The sequence below is a fragment of the Anomaloglossus baeobatrachus genome, chromosome 6, assembly GCF_048569485.1.
Source record: "Anomaloglossus baeobatrachus isolate aAnoBae1 chromosome 6, aAnoBae1.hap1, whole genome shotgun sequence".
In the NCBI taxonomy this organism is placed as follows: domain Eukaryota; kingdom Metazoa; phylum Chordata; class Amphibia; order Anura; family Aromobatidae; genus Anomaloglossus; species Anomaloglossus baeobatrachus.
The window spans coordinates 83,640,302-83,658,552 of NC_134358.1; the positions used below are offsets into that span (position 1 = coordinate 83,640,302).

An 18,251-nucleotide genomic window follows, 5' to 3' on the forward strand; every position below is an offset into this window, starting at 1 on the left:
GAAATGGGGGGTTGAGCTTCTGAAGAAGCTTTGGCGTGTGATACCAGAACATAAGAATTTTATGTTGATTCTCCATGTATAAGGTGAATATAGAAGTTTTCACCGCCATGTTCTAAATAATCTGCCATGTCTAAGGTGATAATTCCCGTCCAAAAAAGGATCTACAAGGGAATCATTTATCACCTTACAAATATGAGATATCAATCCTTTGGTAGAAAGCCCCTTCTTACTTAGCCTTGCAAACTCAGTTGTGTCTGCCATCATCTAAATTAGTTTGCCCGATTTTCGATACATTTTATAGATTTTCGTATTTTCTTTGATGTGAGCAATGGGTGGACATATTGGTGCAACCTGTGCAGACAGCACAGAGGCCCAAGAGCTAAGGGGGTCCATTTCTACCTCCAAAGCAGGTGAAATTGTGAATTTTGATAACTCATTGGACTGAAAAGGGCCCATATACTGTGCGGGCAAAGGCGCCCTTTTTTGTCTGTGTCCGCCAGTGATGTGAGCTATCCAAATGTATATCGGTGGCCTTCAACCGTAGCTCTCTGCCAATTTAAAACTGCAATACCTGTATACTGTCATAGCTGTTGCAACAGCGATACAAAATGCAGAGCACAAATGTAAAAGACGCAAAGGAAGGCAATCCAATAAGCTTTCACTAAGCGAGTTTTTGATGTTTTTGTTCCAGTTTTTTACCCCATAAATCTAATATACAGTGTGTCCAACCATATCCTGTCCACCGCCATTAAGTTGAGAATGGCAGCAGCTATAGGCATAGAAGTGGTGTCTAGGTATAGTAAAGTATCCATGCGCTGTGCAATGAAACCACCTATAGCGGCTCCTGGTGGAAAACAACAGAATTAGCATTGTAGCTCGAAAATGGAACGAGATAGAGAAAAAAAAGTGAATCGACACCTTGCATACAGAAGTGCTATGATATGAAAACCATGACCCCCAAAAACATTGAATGCTGGTCACGCATATGGCGCTCATTTAACTTTTATGCTCAAAGTGGCCACCATCAGCTGCAATGCACATCTGGACTCTGGACAGCATACTGTATCTTGCTGCACGTTGTGCAATATGATAGGTGACACGTTTGCACAAGCATCTGTGATACATCATCGTAGGTCCTGTAGTGTTGGTGGGGGGGTCGCATACACCTGCTGTTTGATGTGACCTCACAGAAAGAAGTCGAATGGGGTCAGGTCAGGTGAGCGTGGAGGCCAGTGCACACAGCCACCATACCCAATGACTTGTAGGAAGATCTCCATGAGGTATCGCTTCACGTCCACAGCCTTGTGAGTTTTACACGTTCTAATCATAGCATTTCTGTATGCAAAGTGTCGATTCGGATTGAATTGATGATGCCCTACAACTTTGTAATTCACTTTTTTCTCTATATCGTTCCGTTTTAGAGATAAAAATGCTAACTCCGTTGTTTCCACCAGGTGGCGCTATAGGTGGTTTCATTGCATAGCTCATGGCTACTTTACTATACCTAGACACCACTTCTATGCCTATAGCTGCCGCCGTTCTCAAGTTAATGGCGGTGGACAGGATATGGGTGGACACACTGTATAAATAAAGAATGCATATATGTCATAGTATTCATAGTAGTAAAGGCTTTTTACGTTCAGAACATGACTAAGCTAACAAATGTTGTGTAGTATGTCAGTCTCTGCAGGGCACTGCTTACTTTCCAGGATACCCTGATGTTTTCCAAAATTTTGTATACTCATCTTCCTCTGGAAGTGGTTGAGTAGAAATTATCTGGATTTTAGGGGACAGTAAAACAAGATTATCTCTTAAAACAATGTTATTTTTCAAGTAAAGTCATTGTACATAAAAGCTTTTTATCCGATGAGAACGATCTGTTTCCAAAAGCTTATATGTGGATATTGAATTACTGCAATATTTCTGATTGGATAATCTTCATCCGCCTCTAAAACTTTAAGTCTTGTAACAAAAAACACATGAAAGTTTGTGCTTCATATTGAAAATAATTGTTGGGTATTGTAATATCGCCGCTTATTGCACGCTTTGTAGTCTGTGCCTTGTCCTATTCCATGAATGCTGTAAAGGCAGATTTTTTGAAAACTATATATTAGCTAAAAAAAAAAAATCTCAAAAAGTTGCAACAATTGATCCATACTGATCGGTCACTGATGAATAATCTGAGTTATCCTTTTCTGTCCAAAAAATTAAAAATTGCATTGACTTTTTTTGTTGTGTGTCAAAACCATATGGCCACCAGAGATCCCACAAAGGATGTAACCACGCTTTTCTAAAACCCTGACGAGATAATCTGCTCCGAAAAGCAGCAATGAATCATCAGCTTTACAGGAGATTATTTTCCTTTACCCAACAGGTCAGCAACTTGTCAATAACAATCAACATGTCAATTTCCAATGCATGTTTAATATCTGACAGTCGACTACCTGGCTTACTACCGTGTTTCACAGAAAATGAGACATACCCTGAAAATACGCCCTAGCATGATTTCACAGTTTTTTAGGAGTAGGCTTGAAATATAAGCCCCACTCCACAATTAAGCCCTAGGTACAATCAGGGCTGAAATTAGAGGGAGTCAAACTGTGCAGTTTCTCAGGGCCCCTACTCTCTTAGGGAGCCTACCTTTTGTATTCTGAGATTAAAGGGAACCTGTCAGCAGAAATTTTGCACTAAACCTAAAAGTTTCCCCTTCTGCAGCTCCGGGGCTGCATTCTAGCAAGGTTCCTGGTGTTATTGTGCCCCCTTTTAGACCAAAATAAATACTTTATTAAGTGGTACCTTTTACTATGCAAATCTTGTTAATTGTACACGCGGGCGGGCTGTCTGGTGTCCGTTATTCTGCCTCCTGCTGCTTTACGCCGTCCCCCATCGCTCAATTTCATACTTCAGGACGCCGCCCAGTGCGCCCGAGGTCTCACGCATGCGCCATGCCACTCCAGCGGGACTGTGCACAGTGTGACCGCTGGTGACGTGTTGCGTGAAATTATGGGCGGCGCTGTGATTTTCATCAGCAAGTACCATAATCTCGTGCCCGCGCTTTCCCCTCTGCCTCCACCGTTCTGGACAAGGGCTGGCCAGATGACCCCACCTCACCTCTTTCACATCTTGGTAAGAGGTGACGTGGATTCATCTGGCCAGTGCTTGCGCAGAGCGGTGGAGGCAGAGGTGAAAGCGCAAGCACGAGATTATGGGCGGGTACTTGCTGATGAAAATCACAGCGCCGCCCATAATTTCACGCCTGCGCAACAAGTCACCAGCGGTCACACTGTGCACAGTCCCGCTAGAGTGGCACGGCGCATGCGCGAAACCTCGGGCACAATGGGCGGCGTCCTGAGGTATGAAATTGAGCGATGAGGGACGGCGTAAAGCAGCAGGAGGCAGAATAACGGATACCACACAGCCCGCCCCCGGGTACAATTAACAAGATTTGCATAGGAAAAGCTACCACTTTATAAAGTATTTATTTTGGTCTAAAAGGGGGCACAATAACAACAGGAACCTTGCTAGAATGCAGTCCAGGAGCTGCAGAAGGGGAATCTTTTAGGTTTAATGCAAAATTTCTGCTGACAGGTTCCCTTTAAGACTGTTTAAGGACCTTTCGTGACATCAGTCATGTGACCAAAGGTCTCTTAATTGTAAGAGTCTAAGGGCGGCTTTGCATGTTGCGACATTGCACGTGCGATGTCGATGGGGTCAAATCGAAAGTGACGCACATCCGGCGTCGCAGTCGATATCGCAACTTGTAAAATTTTTTTGATACGATGAATGAGCGCAAAAGCGTCGTTATCGAATCATCGCTGCAGCCTCCGACATTTCCATAATGCCGGTGCAGCGACAGGTACGATGTTGTTCCTCGCTCCTGCGGCAGCATACATCGCTGTGTGTAAAGCCGCAGGAGCGAGGAACATCACCTTACCTGCTTCCCGGCTGCAATGAGAAGGACGGAGGTGGGCGGGATGTTTATATCCTGCTCATCTCCGCCCCTCCACTTCAATTGGCCGCCTGCCGTGTGACGTCGCTGTGACGCCGCACAACCCGCCCCCTTAGGAAGGAGGCGGGTCGCCGGCCAGAGGGACGTCACACGGCAGGTATGTGCGTGTGAAACTGCCGTAGCGATAATAATCGCTACGCCAGCTTTCACTAGATATTGCACGTGCGACGGGGGCGGGACTATCGCTGCAGCATCGGTAACACATTGTTACCGATGTCGCAGCGTGCAAAGCCCGCCTAAAGCTGAAGAACAGACAGGCTGGTATGTATGTATGTATGCATGTATGTATGCGCAGTGTGTATGTGTGGACAGACAGAGAAAAAATAAAAATAGGAACAGCATACATAAAATAACATTGGGTGCAAAGCCATCAACAAATCTCAAATCCTATTGGCAACAATATAAAAAAGAAAACAGAATAGCACCATTCAAAAATGAATGAAAAAGACAATTTCCAAGATTTACACATAAACCCCAGTGTAAGCGCTCAGAGTAGAACATAGGATAAATGTGAGCCTCACCTTACTGTGATCTTTGGAAGGCAGAATAAAATAATCAACAGCAGGTCAAGAAATCTTTTTATGCTATTCACCATGTGGTATAAGTAATAAGGCGGTTTTATTCTTTGGGTTGGTGTGACTACAGTAATACCAATTCTATATTGGATTTTCATGTTTGGCTTCTATCACACAATAAAACAACGCTCTAAAAAGTTTTTGCATCACCATATTTTGAGATCTATAATTTCTTCCTTTTTCTGACAAGTCATTTGAGGGTTTGTTTTTTTGTGTGATGATTGCTGTGTTTATTGGTACCATTTTCAGGCACATGACTTTTTTTGATACTTTTTTTTCAAATTTTTGGGCAACAGAATTAACAAAAAACAGCAATTCAGATTTCTTTCTTTTTAATGGCGTACACTGTTTAATAAAATTATGGAAATAGGAGAACTGGAGTCAAAAAGTGCCAATAAAGTGAATATATTTTATTAAATACAATAAAAAGATGTGCAAACAGCAAAAAAGAGGTTAAAAACACATAGGGGTGTGAAAATGCATAATCAGGATCAAAATGGTGGACAATAATCACAGATGGCCAGTTGGAGTAATATAGATCAAGCAAAAGGGCAATAAGGCAGCGCTGCCTTCTCCCTCCCTGAGGAAGCCGAATTTGAGCACGGTGCTCACTAGGCGAAACGTACGTTGGTGGGGTATGGGGGAGCCTCCTTCTTGTGTTTTTGGGATCATGCATTAGTCACTTTATAATGCACTGGCCACTTTGTCTTTGAATGTTTTGCAAACATTCATTGGATGGTATTATGCCTTATTAATTGATCTGGGTGCGCTTGAGCAGGCTACTACATGTATCATTGCACATGCACTTTATCTGTATACCTTTTGGTTTATGCCTGTTCTAACATTGCCCTTTTGCTTGATCTATATTACTCCAACTGGCCATCTGTGATTATTGTCCACCATTTTGATCCTGATTATGCATTTTCACACCCCTATGTGTTTTTAACCTCTTTTTTGCTGTTTGCACATCTTTTTATTGTATTTAATAAAATATATTCACTTTATTGGCACTTTTTGACTCCAGTTCTCCTATTTCCATATTGGTTACTTGAGTCTGTGCAATGGTCATACTGACCAAATTGGGCTAGACAATGCCCAGCATGACTTTTCATACTGCTGTATGGGGGTCCCTATATTTAACCTGTTTAATAAAATTAGTAACACTAACCTTTCATATTTATTTATACTTGACTTTTTTTATTTAATTTTATTCTACTTTTTTCTGGCAGTCTGATGAAAAAGCCTAATTTATGCCACTTTTTTATGGTGTTCGCTGATAGGGTTAGCTTGTGTGACAGGTTAATAGATTGGGTCGTTCCAGACGTGAAGATACCAAATATATGTGTGGTTTTTTTTGTTTTTTTTGCTGATTTTTATATTTACATAAATATACATGTTTATTGGTATAATATTTTTTCCTTTTTTTTGTTATTTATAAAGGGATTTTTTTAAATATATATTTTTTAACTTTTATTTTAAACTTTTTTTTTTTTTATTACTTAGTTCCCCTATGGGACATAAACTTTTATTAGTCTGATCACTAGTGTAATGCAATGCTATGCACAAGCATGGCATATGCATTACGACTGTCAGTTTGACAGGCATGGCATGGTCTTGGCATGGTCTAACAGGCCACCAAAGCCAGATAACCCGAAGATCATCACTTGACCTCAGCTGGCCATGAGAACAATTTGGGCCCTGTAATCACATCGCGGGGGTCCAGATCGAGTGGGAGAGGGAGCCCCCTTCCTGTCCGAGCCTCCTAAATGCTGTAATTGCAACATTTAGGGGGTTAAACAGCCAGGCGCGGTGTGGGCACCGGCCTTGGCTGGGGCAGCGGGAGCTCAGTTATTATTTAAGACAACCTTCCGGTGGCGATGGTGCGTTCACAGATCCTGTGCCCACACGAACACCAGGATGTACTGGTACATTCATTTGCGGGAACGTACCGCAAAATAAATGTACTAGTACGTCCAATGTCAGGAAGGGGTTAAACAGAACCGGTCAGGTTGAATTATGTTCTTAACCTGAAAATATAGGGCTATTTATCAGGTTAATAGCTTTATGAAGGTGTCTGGCTGCTGCTGAACTGAAAGTGCGGCCTCTGGGAGAAAATTAACCTTATTTCTTCCAGGAACCACTGGCTTTCAGTTATGCAGGCCTGCCAGGAGCAATTACAGTCACCGGTAAGGACGCCCCCACACTGACTGACAGCTGGCACTGCAGCAGACGACAGGTCTTGCTTGTTATGGTTGGAACCAATCATTCATATGCTTTATGCTCCATTTTATAATTCAACAGAAAACTGAACAGATATTCGGGAATTAGCAATGCAAACTAGATCAATGTACAAATCAGATATGACCTTTGGTTACTTTGGACCTCCATACCTGTGCATTTGTATTCAGGATCTACGCCCTTGAGGAGTGCGTCAAAGAGTGATATTTCCACCTTCTGCTTCCTGTGATGGCAGCTTATGAGTAAAGAAGGTTGGGACACAACAAAATGCAAAAAAGGGTTCAGTTGTAAGTCTCCGGTTCCTCTTCTGCCAGGCTGACGCACAATTGTGATGCCCAGGGCTTGGCGAGCAGAAGACCTTGTAGAGGCATGCAGACGTTCTAGAGAAAGTAGACGGGTTTTTCCATTTGTTGCGGCAGGAGAGTTGCTATCAAGAAGGTCCTCAGCAGTGATTGAGGATATACATGACTGCACAGGTCTGTCGGGTGTTTCCTCACATTCTGTAGCGGACTGGTTCAAGGCGCTTTTGCTCACTTTTTCACTGTCTCTACTATCCACTTTGGATTTAGGCACAGCAGTGCACGAGTAAGACATTAAGGATATGCGGCTGGCAGTAATAAATATATCAAATGGGATAAAATTCAGATTCTTCACGATTGATGACTGCTTGGAGGGTCTCACTATTCTGTGATGACTTGTGCCACTTTGTGGTTCAAGCTGAACTATTCTTATCTTCACACTGTCACTACCAATCCCACTGTCTTGGGCTCCGCTATAACGAGATGATGTGTCCACTGTACGGCCATCTGTACTATCCTTTTTCTGTTGCTCATGATTAAAAACCTAAAAAACAAAGACAAATAAGTATTTAAGATTAGTCACTGAATTACATACTACACTGCCTAATTTAAAAAAAAAAACAAGAATATTTTTTTCCCTCCTAGTACTCAAATTACAATTTGGGGTAAAGTTAACAGCAATTTGAGAAATACCATATTAAAAAAAATCCCTTAAGGTTCAAAGACAGATCGATGTAGAGTCATATCAAGACTCATATATGTGATAACAACTAGGGAATAACAAAATACATGCACATAGACTGTCCCTATAAAACTTATAGGGACAGTCTAGAGTCATATAAAGCCAATTTAAAATGGCCATACATTTAACAATCCTTACTAAAGGGAATTTGTCAGCAGGTTTTTGCTATATGATCTGAGTCTTATTCCAGTAATTTCTAAACTTACTGCTCTGTAGCATTCCTGTTTTAATAAAATCAGTGTTTTATTAACAGGAGGTTATTCCTAGAGGACAAGGTGTCTTGTGCCTCCTAGTCAACTGCTGTGTTCAACACTGATTAGCAGCTTTCTGTCAATATACAGTGTGCACAGAAAGCTGCCAATTAGCTCTGTGGACCGGTTATATAGAGCTTAGCATGCAGAGGACAACAGCAGAGAAAACTGTGATTGTATCAAAACGATAGCATGCAGATCAGCAAGTGATATTACTGGAATCAGGGTATCACATTCTACATTATGCTGCTCTCAGATTACATAGCAAAAAGCTGGTGACAAATTCCCTTTAAGACTTGGTAACCAAATGTAATAGCTTGCAAGTAACAGTAACATGCAAATTAAACAAGTAAACATAACAATTAAGTAATACAGACTATTTAGAAAGTTGCTTATTTTTGCATTTAGGAAGCAAATGAACAATTAAAAGAAACCATTGCGATGGGGGGCGTTGCTAGCCGATGGCGTGTTAGGACGCAGAGAGAGGGAGCTCCCGCAGACACACGGCAGAAACCTGAATCCACAGGCACTCACCGGGTCCCAGGTCGGTGTAATGGCCCGCAGGAGAGGGCGGGCGACGGGCACACAAATCCCTGAAGGAGAAAGCACCGATATCGCCCGTTTCTTCGGGGCACAGCTCCTCAGCCAGACACTGCAGCAGCTCACAAGATGGCGCCGGCAGACAGAGAGACAGGAGGTAACGCTCAACAGACATGCAGCGGAGCGGCCTCACAGCCTCAACAGGTGGGAGCAGACATGCCAGCCTTAAGCCCAGACATACAGCAGCAGAGCACCACAGAGGGGAATATTGAAAAACCCTCACCCCAGTCTCAGCAACGATTCCTAAGTGAGCTGCAGGCAGAACAAGGCCACAGCACACCATCACTGCAGACCCCAGCAGTCATAGGGAACAGACCTGCAGCACCCGGAGAGGAGCCTATAACACCACTACAACTGCATGCATCATCTAAAGAGCAAAGATCCCCTAACTTAAATACCACCACCCGCAGAAACAAGGGAGAAAAGAATACACCAGACCAGGCACAGACTCAAGAGGAGGACTGGGACTGGAAAGCACATATCAGATCCATCCCAACCAGACAGGAAATGGATTCTTTACTGGGGAAACTAAGAGAATCCCATAAGCAAGACATGGCCTCTATACAATCAGAGATCAAGCAGATTGGCCAGCGGGTAGCAGCTACAGAAGAGACGCAGGAGCAGATATTTTCCCATATAGAATCACACCAACAAGTCCTAACAGAACATACGGTCCAGATACAGGACATTCTGACCCATTTAGATGACATCGAGAACAGACACCGCTGAAATAATCTAAGGATCAGAGGCCTCACAGAAGCAGTGGAACCATCACAGCTGGAAGACTGGGTACAAAAATTCTTCACCAGTCTTCTCCAACGTGATCCAGGACAACACATAGAACTAGACCGCATCCACAGATCCTTGGGTCCCAAATCCCCTGATCCAGCCAGACCAAGAGATGTGATATGTCGGATCCACTTCTATAAAGAAAAGGAGGCCATACTACAAAGATGCAGAGATAAGGGAGCGGGTACATATAAAGGGTCGCCCTTGATTGTCCTACCAGATCTAGCACGAAGGACACTGCAACTGCGCAAGGCCTTAAGACCACTACTCCAGTCCCTTAAAGATAAAGATATTCCATACCGCTGGGAATACCCTTTCCAACTTATAGCAAAGAAAAATGGGAAGTCGGCGGTCCTCCGATCCTTGGGAGATCTACCCAATTTCTTAGGGACTTTTGAGCTGCCAATGATCAGCTTACCAGATTGGCCAACCCCGGGAGGTCCCACACCCTTAACACCGAGGGAGCAATGGCGACAAGTCCAGAGCAGACGAGCCGGAGGATCCCCCCGAGATGTGCACCGTTGATCATCCGGAGAAAAGGAGAAAACTTACTAGAAGAACCAGGGGACGAGGCGCATTTTGATTATATTTGATTATTCACCTGTTTATAGAGCGTAACTTTATCAGGATCTTTCCCCTCCCCTTTTTTTTTTTTTCTCCCCCCTTTCCCTCTTCTTCTTTCCCCTCCCTCTCTTTCTTACTCACTTTCTTTCCTCCCCCATACCGCTCATCTTCTCACACTCTCCATACACACAGTACTTCACAACAACCAGATCATTATAATTTAACCCCCCCTACGCACAATCACAAAGGGCATATGCCCCCACGCTACCCTCACTTATTTCACCCTCCCCTCTTCCGGGACATGCCTTTATACACACTCCCTCACACACTCTTTACACTTCATCTTTCCATTACCCAATTCACCACACACCGCCTCCTCCTGGCCCTCTGCCTCGCACTATTCTCTGTCTTATACTGGTTTTTTTTTTTGGTTTTTTTTTTCTTCTCCCCTCCTCCTCTCCCAATCTGATATTGAGCTCTGGTTTAACTACACTTCGGGCTGAGTTTGTTGTCTCGTGTCCTCTAAATGCCATACGTTTTATATGTTCTATATTCGAAATGTACCAAACATTGCTGGGTTTGGGGGGGAGGGGGAAAAGAACAGGGATTGACCAATACTTGACTAAATTTGTGGATTGACACTCATAATACTTGTAGGGTTCTGCCGTGGGAACGTGGGAGCCCCTGACAGGCCGTAGGCTTCCCCGTACCTCTACTAGGGACGTGGCAGAGTGCCACAGTAGACAATAGTCTATTAGTAGAAACTTAGGATCAGTAGGCACTCTAGTCCTACTTAGCCTATCTAGCTTTTTTCTTTCTTCGCTATCCCCTTTTTGCTCTTTTTCCTCTTCCTTCGGTTTACCCTACCTCTTACTCGCCCTCTTCTCTGATGTCACACCTAACCTTTTGTACCTATAATACCAAAGGTTTAAATAAACCTGAAAAGAGGAGTCAAATCTTGTATCGCCTTCATAGGAAGGGAGTTAAAATAGCCCTATTTCAAGAGACACATTTCTTAGCCTCTAATACACCTAAATGTAAAACCAAAAATTACCCGATATGGTTCCATAGCCCACACCCTGATAGGAAGGTATGCGGGGTTTCCATAGCCTTCCACAAGACATTCCAACCAATAATTCTTGACACACTCGTCAGCCCGGAGGGACGTTGGTTATTTATTAAAATATCTTTTTTAAACAACACCTACACTATTGCTACCATTTATTTTCCGAATCAAGCCCAGGTATCCTTTGGACTGGAGACTCTGGAGAAACTTGCAGAGTTCGCGGATGGCACCTGTATCATTTTGGGAGGAGACTTCAATCTCGTACTGGACCCGGCTCTTGACTCGTCCTCTGGTAGGTCTGCTATCCCCTCCTCGGCACTACGTAGATTGAAAAGGAACTGACATCCCTTAAATTAGTTGACCTTTGGAGAGTCTTACATCCCGGAGTCAGAGACTACAGCTTTCATTCCACAGTTCATAATAGCTACACTAGATTGGACCACATCTTTATTTCTCACGACCTGCTAGACAAATCCCCGGGCTGTTCAATGGATGTCTTTCTTTGGTCCGACCACGCGCCAGTATATGGGGAAGTTGGGGTAAGAGACAGAAGGGGAGTGGGACACACTTGGAGACTGAATGACAATCTGCTCAAGAATGAGCAGTGTCTGGAGGATATCCATAAAACTATTGCAAACTTCAAAATAGACCATGCGGCAGATCCCACACCTGCCCCGGTCAAATGGGAGGCACTGAAATGTATGATTCGGGGGGTTTGCATATCCCATGGTGCCAGAATTAAAAAAGAAAATGCAAGGGAACTAAAAGAGCTATTACTGCAATTAGGTCACAAAGAAACGATAAATAAATCCAGGTCCAGTGATATCCTTAAAACAGAAATATCTAACATCCGGCACCAAATACTATCTATCCTTGATCGAAAAACACTATGCGCCAGAGATAAATTTCGTAGGAATTTTTTTGAGTTTGGAGATAAAAGTGGGTGATTGTTGGCTAGAACCCTACACCCCAGACATACACAAACCCCAATACTTGCGTTAAACTCGCAGACAGGAACCCAGATCCACTCCACTTCTGACATATTAGAAGAATTTAGAACCTACTATGCTAAGCTGTACAACATCCCAACACCACATGCCCCATTATCTGATGCGAGACACCATGACATTTTGGAATATCTCAACAAATATGCACCTGACCCCTTGAGGATGTGGAGGCTGGAGACTTAGATGAGGATTTCTCAGATGCAGAGCTAAGCGATGCCATTAAAACTCTTAAGGTTGGTAAATGTCCCAGTCCTGATGGGTTCACCCCCCGGTTTTACAAAATATGTGGAGAGGCATGTAGCCCTATAATGTTGACAGCTTTTAACTCTATAACTAACAAATGCCAGTTCCATAAACAGACACTCCAAGCCCGAATCACCGTAATCCCAAAACCTGGTAGGGACCCCATGGCTTGTTCCAATTACAGACCTATCTCACTAATAAATGTGGATATTAAATTATACTCTAAAATGATAGCCTTGAGATTAGGCCCCCTTATCCCCAAACTGATACACAAAGATCAGGTGGCATTTGTGCCTGGGAGGGAGGCACGTGATAACACTATTAGAACCCTGTCTCTGGTGGCTCAGGCAAGTCAGCGCCAAACCCCAATGTGCCTCTTGACAGTGAATGCTGAAAAAGCATTTGATAGAGTCCATTGGGGTTTTCTAGAGGCCACACTGCGGGCAATCGGTGTCCGTCCGCGCTTATTACAATGGGTAAAAGCACTATACCACGAACCAACGGCGCAAGTGGGCGTAAACGGACGCCTGTCAGCTCCATTTAATATTAGAAATGGCATCAGACAGGGGTGCCCCCTGTCACCATACCTATATATCTTAGTGATGGAGTCCCTGGCAAACGCGCTCAGGAAAAATCCTTCGGTGAAAGGGATACAGATAGGACAAATATCCCATAAACTGGCATTGTTTGCGGACGACCTTTTGATATATGTGACACAGCCGAGGATCAGCCTACCTGTTATATTACAGGAGTTTGAGACTTTTGGTAGACTTTCCAACTTTAAAGTAAACCTACAAAAAACAGAGATCTTAAACTTATCGCTGCCAACTGCAGAAGAGAATATCCTCAAATCAGCCTTCCCCTTTAAGTGGAACAGTAATTACATTAAATATCTAGGGATTAGGGTTTCCCCTAAACACCAAGACCTATATGACTATAATTTCCCAGACCTCCTAAAAAATATACAAAAAGACCTCATGGCTTGGCATAACCTACCTATCTCGTGGTTTGGCAGAGTCAACACAATAAAAATGGATGTTCTACCCAAAATACTATATATATGTTTCAAACCATTCCATTGAACCTGGGAGAGAATTTCTTCCTCAAATTAAAGAAGATGATTAGCAATTTTATATGGCGCGGTACCAGACCCCGACTGAAACATACCATGCTAAATAAATCCCGTTGGGACGGAGGGGTGTGGCTACCGGACTTTAAAGCATACCATGCTGCGGCAGTGGGCAACTGCATACTGGATCTCCTTCACAATAAAGACAGAAAATTGTGGGTGGAGATTGAGTGTGATTTAAACCAGACTATGACACAAGGAATCTGGTTCTGGTTGCCATCTGGAACCAGGCTGGAGACTTTGGGAGTTTCCCCGATCCTCTTATCTTTGGCTACCGCGTGGAGGAAGGCCAATAGGCGATTTGGACTGACAGAGGAACCGGGTCCTATGACGCCACTGGTGGGCAACCCCGCGTTCCAGTGTTGGCTTCATGAGCCCCATCCTAGCCTGATTTCAACGCCGACAGGAGGAATCCCACGAGTCAAAGTCGCAAATTACCCAACAGGGTTGCAGATCATTGATGTCCCTGATTGGTGAGCGGCCGAGAGAACCAAGTCATTGGTTTCAATACCTGCAATTACGCAGTTTTATAGACTCACTGACTCCGGGATCTGAGATTCATAGGGATCTGACTCCATTTGAAAAACTATGTTTCCTCCAAGAAACACCCCCTCACACAGTCTCGATAATCTACAACATAACAGTGTCCGGGGGGGGGGGGGAGATGACCTGCCGGAGTACGTTAGGCATTGGCAATCAGAACTGAGCCAGACCTTCCCTAAAGCACAGTGGTATAAGTCATTTAACTTAACACACAAATCCACTATTTCTTGTAGAATGCAGGTACTCAATTATAAAATCCTCTCACGGTGGTACAGGACACCCGCTAGATTGCACAAAATGTTCCCAGAAGTCCCGGACACTTGTTGGAGGTGTCACACCTCGGTGGGCACAATGCTGCATGTTTGGTGGACATGTCCAGGGATACAGGGGCTATGGGAAGAAGTCTTTGCTCTCTACAACCATTTGCATCACACGGAAATGACACCCTCACCGGAAGTGGCTCTATTGTCAATGTATACGGGAGCAATCTCCAAGGTGAAGAGGGGTCTGCTATCGTACTTCATGATTTCAATGAGGCAGATCATACCGAAACATTGGAGGTCCACGTATGTGCTGGGGAGAGCAGACTGGGTGGAGGCCGTTGATACCCTTCGACGTCTAGAGGAGATGAGAGCTTTCGATGAAGGGAGAGACTCCCTATGCTTCTCTACCTGGTACCCATGGCTCCAATTTAGAGAGACACAGCAATTCCAAACCTGGCTGCTTACGGGTACTTTACCACAATGAATGTTGAGGTGGGGTGGGCTGGATTCCCCAATAAGAAGGCGGTGTGGCATCACGTCACAGAACCTCCCCTCCCCTCCCTTCCCCGTTCCTCCATTTCCTCGGCTCTTCCTTCCCCTTTTCTCTTCTCATCTTTTTCTACTTTTTTTTTCTTCTAATTGATATGCATAGGTTTTCATGTTCATATTTACAAGACTTTACAGAAGGATGTTGCCTTCCATATTCTAAATAGAACAAGATAAAGGATTATCATACATTTAGTTCTTGAGGTTACTTGGGATAGCATATAGATATTATTTCGTGCAAGATATGTGACAATTCTACTGTACTTTATGTGTATGAGACTCATAGGCCCAGGTTATATTATAACCTTTCCATATTGTGTAAAATTGGGCAACACGAAATATCTATGTACACTGTTATATAAAGTTTTGAAATAATAAAGAAATATTAAACGAAAAGAAACCATTGCAATGTGTTGATAGCTTTTAAAGCTTAAATAGACAAAAAGAAAAGTCCTGGGACCAAAATTCCTCACAATATATTCTATCATAACCTAGTATAGTAATAAACACAACAATATAGTAATGTATGGCAGAGATGTGGATTGGTTTGAGTTTATCAGCCTTAACAAATTATCTACACAGTTGCCTTAATTCTACTAGCCTTGAGCTTTAAACGGAACCTGCCGCCTATGAAAATGCTAATTACCTGTAGACATAGGCTTAATCTGCAGGTTGATAGCGTTACAATGCTGCTTGACCGCTTTACTGAGAGAAAATGAACTTATTCCTCCTTCCCTGCTGGCTTTCAGTCATGGGGTGTGCAAGGAGCAGCTGCAGTCATTGGTCATAACACCACTCACTATACGCAGCTCACTCTACACATCTGCACTGAACAGCAAGCTGTAAATCAATCAAAACGTCAGGCCGTGCTTACAGCTGCCTCCCACAGTGTGCTAAGCAGTGGCTGTAGCTGCTCTGGGCACACCTCTATGACTGAAAGCTGGTGGCTCCTGAGAGGAAAGAAGTTAATTTTCACATGGTAACCACGCTTTCAGTAAGGTGGACTTACTGCAATGCTGACCCGCAGATTAACCCTATATCTTCAGGAAAGTATTGTTTTCAGAGATGACAGGTTCCCTTTAAAGGAAGACTGTCGGTAGCTCTGATGACGCAAACAGCTGACAATACTAGAAAGAAGACTTGGAAAGCTGTGGCAACATACGTTTGTGTAGGTAGTTTCAGCAAAACCAAAAATAAGTTTGGGGCACTTATGCTGAGCTACAAAGAGCCGAACAGCTATCTCTTACTCTCGGCACCGAATGCTCCCTAACTCCACCTCTCTGCTCTTGAGTGACGTCTATAGAAGTCTCATGGATAAATACTAAAGCTGTTTCTCAAATGCATAGAGGAGGGGTGGGGATAGTGTAGTGTAGTGTAAAAAGCCCAGACTGTGGCAGCCAGCAGAAAGAACAGCCTCTTCAGCACTTGTGATGGCCGTGTGAGGGCGACTAAACCTTCTCTTTTTCACTTACATAAGCATTGGCAGACACAGGCGGAAAAGGGCCACTGTGCAAAAACAGTAAATGGGCTCTCTGCAGGTCAATAACTCATGAAAATGTACAATTCCACTGATTTTGGAGGTAGAATGGGCCCCTTTACCTCTTGAGTCCATGTTCGGCTACACAGGTTGCATCAATGATACAGACCCGTGGAAGTGCACATCAGAAAGAAATGGCAATCATCTGTTTGCACTCCTGCACTTTCCCCCTCCCCCTGTGACTGCGGTCCTCTATTCAGGGATATATTTTAAGAAATATCCAATAAAATTGGACTTTTTACTTTGAAGAGAGGGCCTTGATTTACTTTCTTATTTGGATCTACAATTTTTCCCTTGCCTGGGAAATTGAATCAGCTGAGAACCTCCTCTTTGGACTGCGGTGATTCATTTATCTATTCACTGGCAGACACAGACCAAAAAGGGTCCCTGTGCAATAACAGTATATGGGCCCTTTTCAGTCCAATAACTCATCAAAATTCACAATTCCACCTGTTTTGGAGGTAGAAATAGGCCCCCCAACCTGTTGTGCCCCTGTGCGGCTGCACAGGTTGCACCAATGATATGTCTGCCCCTGTGTGTATTCCTTTTGTATGGTAGTGCCGAGCTTGCGTTTACTCTTGTTTTTGCACCAATGATATTTCCGCCCCTGTATATAAGTACGCACACGAAGGTCTGTTGTATCAGCTTTCCAGATTTCTTTTGCAGCACTGCAGGGTCAAATCTGCTGAAACACTCCATTAATAAAAATCTTTGTGTTCATATATTTTTATTAATAAGCGCATTGTTTGGATGAGAAAAGGAAATTAACAAAGGGGTGTAACTCAAATTTACAGAACCCTATAGTAAAGTCAAGAATATCCCCCACTTTTATAACAGTGGAAGGAACAGCTCCCGTATATTACCAGGTGTAACCACATGTATGCCGTATCAAAATAAACTCTATTTTTTTTTCTCCATTTTCAAGCCCTAAAAAGTCATTTATAAAACCTTTCCAGCAAGTAGCATTACAGAAGTGGTTACCCAAGAAGTGAATAAAGGTAAGTGTAGCTACATGCTTGGGACTCAGCGTTACACGACAGGGCATAATGACCCCTTGTACCGTAGCCATGGGATGAATGACTTGTTTAATGAAGGAAGGCCTTTGGTAATTAAAGAACCCAACAAGGCAAGTGTTTTACCATAATTTAAAAGTGTAAAGGAGCTGGGATCTTCTAGACATTGATCTATTATACAGGCTTCTGAAACTAATTGAGTATATTAACATTCTCCCGAGGGTACAGTGAAAAAATATGGCAATTAGTTAAAAAGACTACTGGAAAACGAGCAACTTCAAACAGCGCCTGAGGCTTAAGTCCCGGTCCCCGTGTGCCGGCCATCACCTGTTGCACTGATACGAAAGATGCAGCGTTCCTGCGGGGGAACGTAGAGGGTAATAAAGGCTCAATCTGTGAAACGGGAACAAAGCAAGTAACCAAAACCATCGGTCTGTAAACATTTAAAGTGACCCGGCTTTTACGTGATGTCCCATGTGACTATACAGGCAGCATTTATCATTGAGTGCTATGAGCAGATCCCGGCTTGTATTCCTTGTACAATCCATTTAAAGCAGACAATAAAAGTTTTCTTTAATTAGCTACCGGTGTGCATTAACATGATCATGATTAAACCATAAAAAACAACTGTACATTACTCTCGTACCCCCGGCCAGATGGTCTAAATTAATCCATTCGAAAAATGTACTTTGAGTCTTTTTTTTTTTCTTTTTTCTAAAAAGATCGACCTTCTGCTTTGACGAGAATTAAATGCATATTACTGTAGTGAAGAAGATAGTATTTCAGACCTCCAGGCATATATTAAATATACTGGCAGCACATTAGACAAAATGCTTG

General features: G+C 43.3%; 1 protein-coding gene across 1 annotated transcript in view; it reads right to left on the reverse strand.

Moving 5' to 3' along the window:
• Positions 1-18,251, reverse strand: part of VPS13B (vacuolar protein sorting 13 homolog B) — a 1,405,890-nt gene that overhangs the window by 360,185 nt on the left and 1,027,454 nt on the right. The window contains exon 34 of the mRNA XM_075353076.1: positions 6,975-7,665. Coding sequence (XP_075209191.1) covers positions 6,975-7,665 — 691 coding nt within the window. The remainder of the gene's footprint in view (positions 1-6,974; positions 7,666-18,251) is intronic.